The sequence below is a fragment of the Camarhynchus parvulus genome, chromosome 4A, assembly GCF_901933205.1.
Source record: "Camarhynchus parvulus chromosome 4A, STF_HiC, whole genome shotgun sequence".
NCBI lineage: Eukaryota > Metazoa > Chordata > Aves > Passeriformes > Thraupidae > Camarhynchus > Camarhynchus parvulus.
The window spans coordinates 8,707,034-8,720,426 of NC_044600.1; the positions used below are offsets into that span (position 1 = coordinate 8,707,034).

At 41.7% G+C, this 13,393-nt stretch overlaps 1 protein-coding gene across 1 annotated transcript in view; it reads right to left on the reverse strand.

Moving 5' to 3' along the window:
• The window catches only part of KIAA1210 (KIAA1210 ortholog), a 38,571-nt gene that overhangs the window by 5,598 nt on the left and 19,580 nt on the right, over positions 1 to 13,393 (reverse strand). Inside the window, 10 exon segments of the mRNA XM_030967894.1 lie at positions 37 to 185; positions 951 to 1,097; positions 1,100 to 2,548; positions 3,313 to 3,415; positions 3,943 to 4,071; positions 4,073 to 4,156; positions 5,989 to 6,054; positions 6,605 to 6,763; positions 9,182 to 9,311; positions 12,191 to 12,359. Of these exon segments, the coding sequence (XP_030823754.1) occupies positions 37 to 185; positions 951 to 1,097; positions 1,100 to 2,548; positions 3,313 to 3,415; positions 3,943 to 4,071; positions 4,073 to 4,156; positions 5,989 to 6,054; positions 6,605 to 6,763; positions 9,182 to 9,311; positions 12,191 to 12,359 (2,585 nt within the window).

The window sequence follows — 13,393 nt, forward strand, 5'->3', positions numbered from 1 at the left end:
GGATTCACACCCATGCAGCATTACTTGGTACTCTACCTCCCCTTGATCCACTTTGGTCAAAGCTTTGTCTTCATCTTTACGTTCTTTGGCAAGAGGATGGTCCTGGAAACCCTTTTGTTTCAGCTTTGCCATGGAGACCCAAGCTGGTTCAGAGGAAGCATTTTCCAAATATGGAGAGACTTTTTCTACAAAAGAAGCATTTTTGAAGTAAAGAAGGGATTTAGGCCAAGTCAGTCTAAAGCTAGTGCTTCACATTTTATATCCTTCAGCATCTGTAACACCCTTTGAACATGGTGGAGATAAAATTACCTTCCCTGATGATTTTGTCCTTGGCAATAACTGGTTTTTCTGTTTATTCTCCAGTGTTTGACTCAGCTGTGCTTCTGTCTAAGTCAATGGCAGATGTCCCACTGAGATCACTGTGAACTGGATTTTGCCTTTGAAACAAAATCCTTCCATTGCAGATTAAATGACTACTACAGTAATGATTTTTTCATGTAGACAGTAAAATACAGGCTTCCTTGTCACTTTTTAAATATTTCAAATTAAATAGTTGTTTTTAAAAAATAATCTCACCTAATGCAACTCCTAGTTAAGGTTTGAGCAGCTGCAGTCTGAACTTTTAACTAAAACTACAGCAAGTTTTAAAAATCTGTGTTGAAACTCCAACTATATGTACAAATACCTCATACCAGAAATGTTTCAGAGGCATTTCAGCTATTATTCTGTTGTTCTTCTTGCTGGAACACACCCTTCATTAAGATAAGCCAAGAATTCTCTTGACTGGCCAAATCATCAAGCCAATTAAATTATAGTGGTGATGAACTCAAGGCTGAATTTGGTTCTTAGCCAAGAGGATTTTTAAATTTATTTTTTTGTGCTGCTCTGCCAAGGCTCTTTACATGATCACTGTTTTCTACAATGTTTGGATACAAATACAGCATAAATACCTGAAGGTTTACAACCATTTTGCTTCTTTGCCACTTCTTCTGATCTTGCCTTGGCAGGATTTTTGTCTTCTAGGAGATCTGGTTTTTTAACAACTGATTTTTTGTTGACAGGAAGGCTTGGAGGAGGCTTCCCTGTGCCCATCAATTTCTGATCCTCCTTGACTGAAGCAGAAGAAGCAGCTGGAGCAGCTGGGGGAGCAGCTTTGGAGGCTCCACACGGCTTTTGTTCTGGTATTTTAGTAAAGATGATGTTCTTCTTAGTCTGACCCCAAATGGGCTCTCAAAGTTTTGTGTTTCATGGTCAGCCCACTCCATAAAAGAATTCAATTGCAGATCTCTGTCCTTACAATCTCGATCAAATCTCTCTGAGTTGGTTTTTGCTGGTTCCTGCAGAACTGCATCAAAACGTGAGGGCTCTTTTGTCATTCCTTCAAAGAACTCCGGTCTTATAGGGGATGTTGGAGAACTTCTAGAATAGGAATCTTCCTTTGAATTTGAGCCCCCTGAGAGAGATCTTTGCCATGCTGGTGCAATGGTAAATCTGACTGGTTTAGCAGAAGCAGTCTTCAGGGGAGTTTTTACATTTTCATCTGATGATTGACTGCCTTCTGCTGCTTTTCTGTGAGAAGCTGCAGTGCTTACCTGGTACTCCTTACTGTCAGCATCAGAAGATATATTACCCTTCAAGCCAGCCAAACTTGAAGAGGCAAGACATCCAATGGAAAGTTTTTCAGAAATGCATGATGTGTTGGCCTGTTGACTGCCTTGGTTACCCTTTGAAACAGGAACTATTTCTGCTTTTAAACATGCTTCCAATTTGCTGCAAGGTACCTCACAACCTGCTTCTGAGACAGATGCAGCAGGGTCTATTTTTTTTTCTACACTGTCCTTGGATAACTGCAATTCCATAATTTCACAAGTTTCTTTGTCATTTTTTGCTACTGAACTCTTTTCAGACCTCAAATCAGCCACTGTCTTGATGTCAGAACAAGACTCTGTGTCAGTTACTGCAGCTTGCGGGGTCCCCAGTGCAGCATCTGAGACAGCATGGCTGGAATGATTCCCAGCAGTACCAAAGCAGAGTTCTTCTTTGCCACTAAACAGTGGATCCCCCTTTTCCTGGGCTTTAATGTTTGGATCCACAGAATTTACTGAGGAACTCTGTGCAACATCTGGCAACATATCCATGCCAGATGTTTCCACACCACTGCTAAACAAGTCAGCTGTGGGTATGTCTGGAGACACAGCAGCTTCTCCTTCAAGTTGTTGCAGTTGTGGAAGGGCAGGCAGTTCAGCACTGGTACTTTGAGGATGTGTTTTTGATTCGTTAGCAGACCCATCTGCAGAGCACATCACTCCTGCACTCTGGTGTCCTTGCAGCTTCGCTGGAGAAGGCTCAGGCCTCAGGAGGAGTGTGGCTCCTTTGTAGGGATGGCCCACACCAGGAAGGTTCCCATCTTCCTGCAGCAAAGCACAGGGGTCTTCTACCACAGGTGTGGGATCACAGGAGTCAGGGGCAGCATCAGTGGGGGATTTTACACCTGGTGTCTCCTTAAAACCATCTCCCTTTGCACAGGGTCCCACCTGGGCTGGTAATCCTGTATTAAACAGAGGAAAAGAATGTGCACTTAAAGGTGACAGTTCAGACACCATCTGTATGCATTCCAGATAGTGCAGTTCTTTAACAGGAATGCCCCATGTCTGGGCACTGCTGACTGATCAATGAGCTTGTTCAGAGCCTGTTTAGAAATGGGCTGTCCAAGTGAGGGATTAATAAAGTTTCATTTGAACATATCTAATCCAGGGAGTGACTGAAGGGTGCTGTCTGTTTCAGGTGCACACATTAGTTGCTGTTTAGCTGTTTCCTGTGCATACCCTTAGCTGTAAGACTACTAGCCAGGTTTCTATAGACATTTCTGCATGTGTGTGCCTAGATAAGCCATCTACAATGACTGGGAGAATTCATTCTGGGTGAGTGGCAAAGGAAGATCCAGTAAACAGAAGCCAATCAAAGTCACCTGACACACACAACATAAGATGCTGTGATTAAGGTTTTTCTGAGGGTCAAGGAACTCAGTTTCACACATTGAGGTCCAGCCAGCTGTGCAGGACAGGTGCTTCTGAACATGATGCTTTCAGCTCATGTTTTTTTAAGTGCTGCCCTCAAAGTTCACAACTTCAGCATCACTTTGTTGAGTGGACTTGACTTTTTCCATCACAACAATTCAGCAGCCAAGATTGGTTTTATGTTCTAGAACCAAAAGATGCTTCGTTTGGAAGGACTAACAATTCAAACAGGTCCTGTCAGTGTTATGCAGAAGAGTTCAAGCACCCAAAGCAGCAATACCAGTGTCTTCATTACCTTCCCCATCACTTTTATGTTTGTCACTCTCAAGTAATTCTGTTGAATTTCCCTTCCTTTCTGGAGTTGCAGGAAGACAAGTTTCATTTTCCAGCTGTTCTACCTAAGGGAGTGAAGATGCTTTAATTAAAGAATCATGCACAAAAATTGCAGTTTATACACATGCATTTCTATGAATACTCAAATCATAGAAACAAAACCTCCCTCCTGTAATTTACCAACACTGTGGGTAATGTTCTATTCCAGTTAAGAACTAGATTTGTAAAAATAGACTTAGGCCTCTATAAAAGTGACATTTAGCTTTTCAAACACCAGAAGTGTTTTTACAAATTAAGCTTAACCCACAATTTTTGGCTAAATAACGAAAATCAAAAATGGTGGTTTTTTTCAGTTTCTATAATATTTAAATTTTCAGGGTCTTTTTGGTTGGTTGGTTGGTTGGTTGGTTGGTTGGTTGGTTGGTTGGTTGGTTGGTTGGTTGGTGCAAAAGAGGTGTTTTCCCTTCTTCCAATGGAAGAAGTAAAGGAACGTGGATAGGAAAGAAAAAAGAAATTAAAATATTTAAAATAATAATTAAAAACTCACACTTATTTCCTTCTGCCCAGTGATTCTTTTGCAGAAAACACTCACCTGGAGGGGCAGCTGGTGCCTGTTGGTGAAGCCCCTCTGTCTGCGAGGGTTGATGGCAATCCTGTGCCTGGCTGCTGAGGTGTCCAGGCAGCCCAGGGGACTGGCAGGGATGGTGAAATCCACAGGAAGGAAGCTGCTGCCTCCTGACATGGGGGGCCCCTGGGTGCCAGAGGATAAAGGACTGATGGGCCTGGATGGAAGCTCCAGAAGGTATCTGTAAAACAGAAATGCAATGCTGTTGCCACATTTCTCTTCACAGAGAAAAGCAAGGCACAATTCTTCCCAAGGGTTTCTGAGATTCACGTTCTCTGAACCCCAAAGAAAGAAAAGACAATTCTTATCACTTGCTGTGCCTGTGTTTGTGCCAAAGCAGAATGCAACATGGAGATTGTGTAAACAAAGTGAGGGTGTTTTGTTTCCTTGGCCTGTCAGGGCCAGGTGTGTGTGTGTGTGTGTTGGGACTGTCACTGACAGCCACGAGATTCTGGGCAGTGTGAGCAGTTGTGTGCAGGGTTGAGTGCTTGGCAGATTCAGTTTTAGATGTATAGAATTATATAGTATAATAAAGTAATTAATTAGCCTTCTGACATCTTTGGAGTCCTCCTCATCCTTCTCTCCCTTTCATCAGAGTCACCTTTGATTTGCAATACAATGCTCTATATATTTTGCTTTACTTCCCCACATCTCTGGAACATTTCCCTTGTTAGGTCATTCCATTTCAGAAGCTTGAAATGGCTCTAGTTTCGGGCACAAATCCTCATTTTAAAATGCATGCCTTAAGTCATCCGTGCAGGGAGATTGCTGGGTTCTGTGTGTTCAGCTGAACACACAAGGAGAGCCCAGAAGGAGAAATCGCTGTCTCTGCCAGGGAGAGCCTCGGCCTGTCCCCGGCAAATCCCTTTGCAGTCTGTGCACACGCCAGCAGGAGCCACTGCTGCCGTTCGTACAGCTGCCTCTTCATCCCAGTAACGGGACCCACCGCACAAATACATTATTTAAAAGCCACAGAAATAGCACGGATGCCTGCTCCTCATTATCTCTAAGAAAGCTGCCATAGCCACTTTTCTCTTTCAATGTCAACTTTCAGGAAAATCAAATGCTTTTCAGAATATTAGAACCATCTTCCAGACAGTGAATGCTGCTCTGGGGAACTGAACAGCAGTAAGCTTAGATTGTGCAATCAAAATAAAGGGTTTACAGAAATGTTTGTACAAAAGCCCCATAAACGTGACGTTTGAGCGGTTTTGCTACTGTTTTGAAAGACCAAACTTTCTGGAACACTTGCAAAATTCCAAAGAAGCTTCATTCATAAAGCTGGGTGCCACTCAGCCGTTGCACTGTGCCTGGCATTTGCAGCTTAGTTTTGTTAAAGATTAGGATATAACACAGCTTCAAACACCTGTGATGATGGAGTTTTAAAGATCATGAAAACATCTTCACATCTCATCTACAAAAATTGTCAAGGTACATCAAAAAATATGACCTCTGCAAATTTTTCCAATCTGGTCAAGGACTGTGTTGTTCTGAGAGCAGAACCTGCTGCTTCTCATGGTCATTTATCATCCAAAGAAAATTGGAAATTAAAACCCACCCTTTCCTGTGGAATACCTACCATCAGGAAAGGCTGGTCCTGCAATCATTTCCCATGATAAGAGAGATGGAGGGCATTGCTCACAAGCCACTGCTGATGGGAAGGTGTGATTGTCTGGTATGTGGGCCCTGGGACATGGGAGCAGAATATTGAAGTGCTTTACCTGGTCCAAAGTTTTGTGTAACTTTATAGATTCATATGTCAGAGAGCTGCCTCTGTGCTCTTCACACAACCCACTTACCAATAGATTTCTGCCTGTCTTTATTTCTTATTGAAAGCCCTGAAAGGTACATTTAAAATATAATTTCCCTCACTCTGGACTCTTAAAGAATTGTTTCCTAGGACGCACTGTACCCAGAATAAATTTTAAAACATAAAATTACTGTACTGGCTCCATACAGACTCCACATATGCCATCTCAGGGAAGTTTATGAGCAGGAAAAGGAGCAATTTACCTGTTCATCTTCACTGTCTGTCCCTCCTAAACTCAAAGAGCTATGACGCTGAACAGGGTTGGAGGACTGTGGGATAAAAGGAGGAAGAGGGTAAGTCAGGGGAAATATCACACTGAATTATCTTGAGCTGGATATCCAGTGCTAATTGTGAGAAAACACAAGAGGAAAAACAAAGGAAAGGCCACTGGGTCCCTGCCTTACACAGTGGGTTTAATTTCTCCGTTGGCACCAAACATAAAGCAGGGGAGATTTCCTGCACTGAGATACCCCAGGAAGGCTGACCACAGGAGGCAGTACATTTTATAAAGTTATTTTGGGTTATTGTTTTAAAATCATCAGATTTACAAATTCTCACAAGTTCACTGAAGTCTGAAATCACATATTTGCTAATGATAAAAGTCAGAATCCTGGTCTACATAAAAGCATGGAAAATTGCACCCAGAAAAGGTATTTGTGGAGTCAATTTCTAGGTATAGCTCAGAGTGAAAAGTCCACAATCCATCTAGGTGATTTCTTCTGGTCCTAACTGATCTGTACCATCATGTATAAACAAACAAAATGGTCTTCCCCTTCTCTAGGCAGATTTTCTCTTTTCTGTATGGATGGTCAATTGTACCTTGTTTGGCGAATCTGTCAGAACTTCATGAAGGGTTGAAATTTCAGGAGGGCTTCTAGGTAAACCATCATCTTCAGAAACAGCACCTGCATCTTCCAGTTTTTTCCCAGTTATAACAAGAGGAGGTGATCCAAGTTTGACATTCTGCTGCAACTGTAACTGTGGTTGAAATACAGAATATAAACTTTCAATGGTACAATTTAAAGATGTTCTGGACATTGCAACCCAGATGCTCCTATTAGATATGCAGAATCTTTTAGCTAACAGAAAAACCTGAAGTAACAGACCATTTATAGAAAAGAGCCATTAATAAAATTTTATCCAGCTACATTCATCAAGGACCCATCATTAAAACTGGTGTTGGTATAAAATTAAAAGTAAAATCAGTTTCATTCAGAAATTTAACAAAAGGAGACAGGAATTTCACCATTCCAGAAAATTTACTACAGTTTAACCCCATTTAAATTAAAAACTTTCAAAATTCCAGATTTAATTCTTTAGTCACATAAATTTAGGTATTTAGCCACACAAAGTATTGCCAGTCAGCATTCCCAATCCCAGGTTTATGTAGTCGCCTTTCCCTCACAAAGCCCTTCCAAATCTGAGAGCTTGTTACAACCCTCTCCCACACAAGTAGCTGAGTCACAATTTTTATACAATACCAAATTAATTTCATTTCTGGTCCACCCTAATGCATGGCTTGTTAATTTCCCCCACCATCACATCCTGATCATGTCTGCAGCACGAATGGCAACAGCAGCCAGGAACAACTTTGTTTGTAAAGGAGAGTGGGGATTCTTTTCCAGGATTCACAAAAGAATGCTCTGGCTGGCCCTGACCCTAGAAAAATACAACAAAGTCTGCAAACTCAGGAGCAGCCAGATGTTCCCTCAAACTAAAAATGTTCAGATCTCAGGAAACACCATTACTAAAATTCTTGGCTTAAGTCTGTCAGCTGTGACAAAGCTGGAATAGAAACAAGGTCTGAACGCAAACTTTGTCCTTCAACTGAAAACATCTCAATAGAATATTCCCAAGATAAACATGCAGACTTAATTTTTCTGTTTCTTTGCTTATTAAACCACATTGGGTAATTTTAAGCCTAGTTTTGTGTTTTCCTGCAATCTATGCAGTCATTTACACCTCTGTAAAATAGACCTAAGAAGCTGGAATTCTTATTCAGCAAGATTAATTTATAATTCCTATAGATCTAGCCGCCACACAGGGTAGCACAATGTCCAGAACACCAGTCCCCCAGTTCAAACAGCTTCCTTTTGCAATTTATAGGCAATATATTGCAATACTGTGATATATGGGCAACACAAGGCATAAAATATAAGTGTGCACTTAATGGGAAGGAAAAGACAGAAAGCCAATTTTGCTTTGGTCTCTTTTCACAACTTCCTGTCTTAGCTTTATTAAATTTATTACATGCAGACAGCAAAGTGGTGTGGGGGAAACTGAATTTGCATTCTACTGGTAGAAGTGAATTTACATTGCTAAGAAAGTAACTGCTTTTATTAGTGCTTGGCTTTTATTCTGACAAGAGTCAAGCTCACAGAAAAAGCCTGTCTGTCAGAGCTACAAAAATAGTGCTGGCAGTATTGCATTACTGTGCAGCATGATGGATGGGGAGAGGGCACAGTGGACTGCAAACAGCATGGAAAGAGCTTTCCCCCCCTAACAGTGTTCTGTAATATATAAATATGTTTTCTTCTGCTACTCCTTTGGTTATACAAAAAATAACTTTGCCTGTTTTGCAGCCTTAGAGAGGAACAAGTCCCTCTGTGCATCTTCTATTACTTAACATGTGACTCAATTGTCTTTTGCAACATGAAGCTCACACTGAGCAAAGGAGGAATTTCAATGACCTTTGGCTCCTTTATCAACCATTTGTATTCAGTCTCTGGAAAAACCTTAAACTTTTATCTGAGTGTTCCAAGCTGGGCAGTTAGTGAAATGCAATTAATATAATCAACAGTTCATAAGGGAGCTGTCAAGGAGGGTTGAGTATTGCCTTGGAAGAAGGAAATGACCCAGCAGAATACAGTATCTTTTGCTGGCAGAGATCAAGAGAAAAAATACATAAATAAAGCTGTCAGAGCATCCTGACATATCCATCATCCCACACACTTACACAGCCACTGGCACTACCATGAATAGTGAAAACATCTGAGCCAGAACTGCCAAAAAGAGTAGCACAAATAATATTTAAAGAAAAACGGTGTAAGGGACACACTACAGTATAAATAAATGGCCTTAACCCAAAAGCAGTAGCTGTGAAGTAAAGAACATAAATCCCATTGGAAGAGGACACACTTAATAAAGAAATTTTCCAAGAGTTCATGAACTGGATTCACATCACACACTATGAGACCTGGGCAAGGCTGAAAGCACCAGGACTGCTCAAAAATTCAGCTTCCAAGAGGCAGAGTAGATCCAAAAGTAGCAAATTTGGCTTTAGACACTTCAGTCAGCAAAATCCTAAGGCACACAGCAAAAGGAATCAAGCAACAGACTTTCCTGGGAGACAGCTGACAAAAAGCAGCACTACTGATGAGGGGATGATGTCCTCACCTGCAAAGTTCTCACTCTTCCAGGTCTGTTTTCCTGAGACAAGACATCACCTGTCACATTTCCTGGTGCAGACTCCAAAATGAAGACACTGTCATGGGACAAGGCTTTGTTCCCCATGCTACCCTTGGGCCTGGAATGGAAGGAAGATGAGTGGTCATGCACTGGGTACATCCCCGCACCACCAGGGCAGAGGGATGAAAAAGAGGCCAGAGTGGGATGCATCATGCTTCACTTCAGATTTGTGCATGTTTAGGACAGTCACTGTTTGCTTCTTTTATACTCAGAAGGGAGGAGGAACAGATTTGATGAAATGCAGATGTCCCTTTGCAATGCACCAGCATTGAACACACAGCTCAGTCTGCTGACTAGAGAGGGAGTCCAGTGTGATTAGGTCCCATGTGAGGAGTGAGGTGGATGCAAACCACCCTAAGAAAGGTCTACAGAGCAGAAAGGACAGCAGGACCCCCCTGTCCTCCTTTGGTGGCAGTGTGGCTAACACGAGACATTCAGGATACAGCTTTTGCAGCCTGGTGTGTGTCATACCTGCCAAAGATGGTGGATTGGTTTTCTCCCTTCTTGTAAATGTGGGCAGAAAATTTAACTTAGATATATTAACAAACTTGACTCGAATCCTCTCATGTCCAGCAATAAAACCAGTTGCATTCACCCATATCCTAAATATGATCAGATCCCAAGTGTATTAAAAAATGTAAATGGGACAATGTCAATGGCTACAGTTACAGACCCATCAAAGGCCAGGTTAAAGTGTAGGGTAAGACATTCCTGCTCTGTTTCTGTGCTCATTGGGTGCCCAGCCCAGTGAAGCAATGATGAGTTCCCACAGCAGCTGTTAACTGAGTTGTAATTAACTGAGATTGATTGGGCTTGGGCTATTAAGTTATGCAGAGCAAATTTTGCACTTAAGTGGCACAACAAGGAAGGCTCCAAATCATTTATTAACCAAGTTCCACCAGCATAGGCAGGTACTGTTTGTACATTACTTTGTCCAAAAGACAACAAGGATAGCCTCTACCAGGATTTCATCCCAGTCTTGAACTGGAAAGCATCATAGAATATTTTCTCATTGTTGGCCATGAGACTATTAACAAATGCAAATTACAAGGATTCCTTGGCTCAGATCTGCACAGGCAATGCTTTGCCTCTGAAAGTTTGACTCTGGGGAACAGAGGATGATTAGGAACACAACTCTGACATGAGAAACTCAGCATGTCAAAGCTCTTCTGCAAGGCAGTCAAATAGAAGAAATCTCTGCTGTTTGCCTAACCATAGATTCTCTCTTTATTTAGAAGTTGAGAAAGACTGTGAATATTCACTAAGTAAATGCACAACATTAAAAAACCCCAAACAAATTACTCTTTTTCCTCCTGCATCCCCCTTCTTCACATCTCCAGAGACACCTCTCCTGGCTGCTGGACTAACCCTTCTGCCTCCCCAAAGGTGTAGTCAGTCAGTCTGCAGTTGTACACAGCCTCACAGCAGGGCAAAATAAATTTGCTCTAAGTTTATGTTGTGTTGAAGGCAATCAGAGCTGTTTCTCTCACAGCACAGGTCAGAGTTTGTGCTTCCTCCCATTACACATCATGGTTAATGTCTGTGTAAGTCTACAGGACAGCAGCTCTACACACAAGCAAGGCACTTGCCTTATTTCATCATTAATGAAGCCATCCCATCCTCTTGTGTCTAATTTTATAGTCCTTTTCAGCATGAGAGGTACTCCATATGGGCAAGACATAATTTTACTGCATTAAGAAAACCAGTCATACAGCTTTTATTTACTGCAATGTATGTTCGCTATTAGCTGGCATATTTTATTTATTGCAAGGAATGCATGTGCATTAGGATCTATTTGCCTTTCCATCTGGGGAATTCTTTACCCATAAGGGCTGAGGTCTCCTTGTTCTTGAGACTGCCAGTACAAGATCTCTGTCTTTTTCTCTCTCTCTCTGCATATGTATCAGATGTGTAGGCAAGAGAATTACTGTATTTTCTTCTGGCAGTCACCAGCATTAAAAAAAAAAAGCATAGGATTAAATATAGAATTAACTGCAGCTTTAGTACAGATCAGTCTCTTATGTGCAAATCTACATTCCTCTGTAATTCCAGGCTGTATATGTATATGTTTGTGTTTGTGTATATGTATATGTATATTTCTGCTGAAGCTAAAGATGCGCTAACTAAAGCCCAGATGTTTCAGCCATTGCCTGTCCACACTGATTTCCCTATGCAAATGCTCAATTCATTCCTGTGTATCAGCATTCAAGCTTCCCACCAAACCAGAGGAAAGGATGGGACTCTCTGGGCAGCAGTTGTGTAGTTTGATGGTCTAAAGATTACTAGTGAAGCAGTGTTGGCAGTGCAGGCTGACAGCTTGTATCACACTGACTGAGAAAAGGACATGGTTTTGTACTAGCACCATTCAGGGAGCTGAGAGATGCTACCAAGGACTGGCAAACATCACTTACGTGCACAGCCCTGCACAAAACCAGGGCCCTTCAGTTGTTATCTGTGCCTAAAGAGCTAGGTAAGAAAGTTAAAGAAGCAATCGCACACTGATAATATACCAGAAATACTTTTCCCTTTGCTGCAGCCACGACAGAGGGCATCACTGATGCTGAAAAACACCCACACAGCTTCACAGTCTTCTCTGTGCTAGCAGTACTCAGTCACCATGCTCTTCTTGTAAAGGTGCTGCTGATCAAACCCTCCCAGACAGATTTCAAACACTAAAAACAATCAAAGCAATCTGTGCTATCTGCACTCTCGGGCTAAGAGGTTGGATCACCCTGCCCCGCTGCCCTCCCCCTCCTTTCCAGGCTGACTCCTCGAGCTCTAGCAAAGAAAGAGGAAATTCCTGGAATTCCTTCATCAGCATTATGGCGTGTTTTGCACAAATTTGGATAGAGGCTGCTCCTAAGGGGCCAACTCATGCTTTCATCCTACTGCTGTGAGAGGTCCACTTTTATTTATTTTCCTTCCCTGGCAGCTTACCCAGCCTCCCCCGGTGAATGAAGTGCAGCAGTGTTGAGCACAGCGATGCTGACATCGCTGCTGGACTGGCAAGGTTTTAAATTACTCTCTCCCCTGGGAGGTGGAGGTTCTTTCCTTTTCTTCTTGGCAAAGAAGTTCTTAAAAGTCTGAAATTTGGATTTTTTCTTTCCTGCAACACGAGAAAAAAAAGAAAATTTATGAAAGTTGGTGGTATTGCTTAACTTGGGTAATGTTATCTCTTAAATCCTGGAGGAAGCCTCAAAGCCAGAGCAGCCCATTCATTTTCAGTCAGCTCCTTCGTAAATAATTCAGTGCTGCAGTCCAGTGAAAGGTGAAGCTGCAATTCTTACATTTGGTTCCTACAGAGCAACACTGGCATTAATCTGACAATAGTGGTGCCTACCTAGGTTCCAGTCTATGCAAAAATATACTTTATATAGAGAATGTATCTATCTACAACTGAACAGCGATCATGCCTGGTGTATTTTCAATAAAAATTGCAGTCAATGTCTTTAAGTATTAATCTTAATTTGGTTTAGTTCTGCTTACTCTTATTCAGTACTCTAAGGACACAGCACCTGAAGGACATTCAACATTGGCAAAAAGATTGAAACTGGAAAAAGAATTTATAAACTCCAAAAACAAAATATCTGTTTCCACATTAAGCAGCTGTCCCAAAATAAAATCAACAACTCCTCCAGGGACAAAGAAGCAAACTTAAATTAAGACATTGTCTTGCAGGACATGAGAGCCCCAAACAGAGCAGCCCTAAGAACACAATTGGAAAGCTGTTAATTTGGTTTCAGATTTTTCCAAATGAAAATACAAAAAAAAAAAAAAAACCCCACCATGAAACATCACTGATCTTTTATTATTAAGATCCAAGATAATTCAACATTCTTATGTATATTTTCTTTCAGCACACAAGTCCTGCATTTTGTCCCTGACCCTTACACTGAGGGGTCACTTTGAGTGCTTTGGGCCAAGCTGTTGTACTGAGACCCCTGTGATTGACTTACTCAGAGCAACAACATCATTGCATATCTGAGCCAGCTTCATTGTTCAAATAATACTTTACAGCAGTTGGCATAACACATGCCCACAGCTGGAGGATTCCTTCATAAGCAGGGCATTATTTCAAGACAATTATTTTCTCTCCCAGCAATGATTTAGTTGGTGATGCTCTGTCTCAACGTGTGCCCT